Source organism: Alnus glutinosa, chromosome 4 (assembly GCF_958979055.1).
Source record: "Alnus glutinosa chromosome 4, dhAlnGlut1.1, whole genome shotgun sequence".
In the NCBI taxonomy this organism is placed as follows: Eukaryota; Viridiplantae; Streptophyta; class Magnoliopsida; order Fagales; family Betulaceae; genus Alnus; species Alnus glutinosa.
The window spans coordinates 32,519,873-32,521,778 of record NC_084889.1 but is presented as its reverse complement, the minus strand read 5'-3'; the positions used below and the strand labels follow the sequence as shown (position 1 = coordinate 32,521,778).

The 1,906-nt window shown below is 36.0% G+C and overlaps 1 protein-coding gene across 1 annotated transcript; it reads right to left on the bottom strand.

The window, feature by feature from the left end:
• LOC133867104 (gamma-glutamyl peptidase 3-like) lies at positions 1–1,575 on the bottom strand. Its single transcript, XM_062303789.1, has 3 exons — positions 1,122–1,575; positions 515–847; positions 1–228 (listed from the first exon to the last, which is right to left on the bottom strand). The coding sequence occupies exons 1-3, from the start codon at positions 1,437–1,439 to the stop codon at positions 133–135; spliced, it is 747 nt and encodes a 248-aa protein (XP_062159773.1). The 5' UTR covers positions 1,440–1,575; the 3' UTR covers positions 1–132.
• Between the last annotated feature and the right edge of the window lie 331 nt (positions 1,576–1,906).

Genomic DNA, 1,906 nt, shown 5'->3' with positions numbered 1-1,906 from the left:
GGAGGAAATGAATCATTTCTCTTATGCTAACCATGTTGGTTTAATCTAAAAACAAAAACAAAAGTGGGAAGAACATAATTAAACAAAATAAAAAAAAAAAGAAAAAGAAAAAAAGAGGTAAAACAAAAACTATCATCCCTTGAGAAAGTTCCTGCATATCCTTTCCCAAAACTTCCTATCAGGCTCGGCTGTTTGCAATCCAAACCTTACTTTTTCTGCAAAACCTTTCTGCAATCAATCAAACGCAAACATTGACAAACAAGGAAAATATTAGTGATAAGTAGACAAAGTGCATTTTTTTTTATTATTATTTTATCACAAATAAAAGTAGAGTAATAGTATTTAATAGACTAGTATACGTCTGTCATACAACTGAGATAGTGTGGCCTTATTTTATTTTACAAGTGCTAATCTAATAACTAATTTTCACTGTCGTATAATCAAAATGTATGACAATTATATATCAATCGACTAAATAGCGTTACTCATAAAAGTAAAGGAGTTGATGGACTACCTCTATGGCATCCATATTGAGAAGGCGGTCAATGAGATTTTGAAGAATGTCCTTGGTGTACTCAGGGTGGCCTTGAATGCCTAAAATATGGCTTCCAATCCTGAACATCTCCACACCTGTTTTGTCTGAGGATGCAATCACTTCAGCTCCCATTGGAACCTCAAAAACCTCATCTTGATGGCACTCAATAACCGAAAGGGAAGCTGGGATTTCACCCAACTCATCAAGGAACCAGCATGGGGCCAATTCCTTCACTACACTCACCTTCCTTAGCCCCAAATCCCACCCACTATAAGATTTTCCAACCTTTCCACCCAATGCCCTGCACAATACCTGTACAGCAAAACCATTGTTTTAAAAAAGAGAGACGCTAATTAAATACTATAATTCTGTTTGGATTTGCATTTCGATTTCAAAATACTAACTTTTAAAAATGTAGTTAAGCGTTTAGTAATATCATAATCTGGCCTTTAAAATCGTGCGTTTTTAAAAACACATTCCGGCCACTGCCTGCGATTTGAAAACCCAGATCTCAAATGAACTCTCAAACGATAAATTTTCTGCAATTTAGTTTAAAATACTGCCGCGTAGAAGAGGTCGACATTACCTGATGACCAAAGCAAATCCCAAGGACTTTCTTCTCCATGGCATCCAAAGTTTGCAGGAGAAAACAGAGCTTGAGAATCCAGTAATCATTGGCATAAGCATCACAAGGGCTGCCACTGATGACAAAGCCATCATAGTTTTGGAGGTCATTAATGTCAGGGAAGTCCCCCTCTATCACCCTGTACAAGTCCCACGTCTCTCCTTCTTCCCCAAAAGCTGCAAGAAACACATTGAAGTACCCACCATATACTTTCTTCACATAGTCGGAGTCTTTTGCTGCAAGAAGAAGACCATATCTTTTCTCTCCTCCAACCTTCATCTTCTACCAAAGAAAAATTTAGATTTCAAATATGTGTGTCTGTCGGAAAAGGAAAGAATTAGATTTGAGGAGATCTAGGATTTGGAATGTTGAAGTTTGTAGAGGGAATGGGGGCTTTTATAGGAGCTCAGTAGGGATAGCTAGTGACCATTTTCATGGGATGGAATATGGGAATAAAACTATTTGCCACTCTATCTTTCTGTGAATATATTTGGGACCTTATGCAATCCAAAAGTGAGACCGTGGACGCCCTATTTGATAAGACCGTGGACGCCCTTTTTTTTAACGTTTTAATTTTTTTTTGAAGTTTTATATTTTTCATATATTTGTACTGTGAGATGTGATATTTTTTATTAATTTTTTTTTTAGGGTATTTCCATCTTTAAACAAAATTTAACATATAAAAATAGAATATTCCTTTCGATTTAACGAGATTTCTTAATGACAGAAGCTTTGGTAAGTAAATG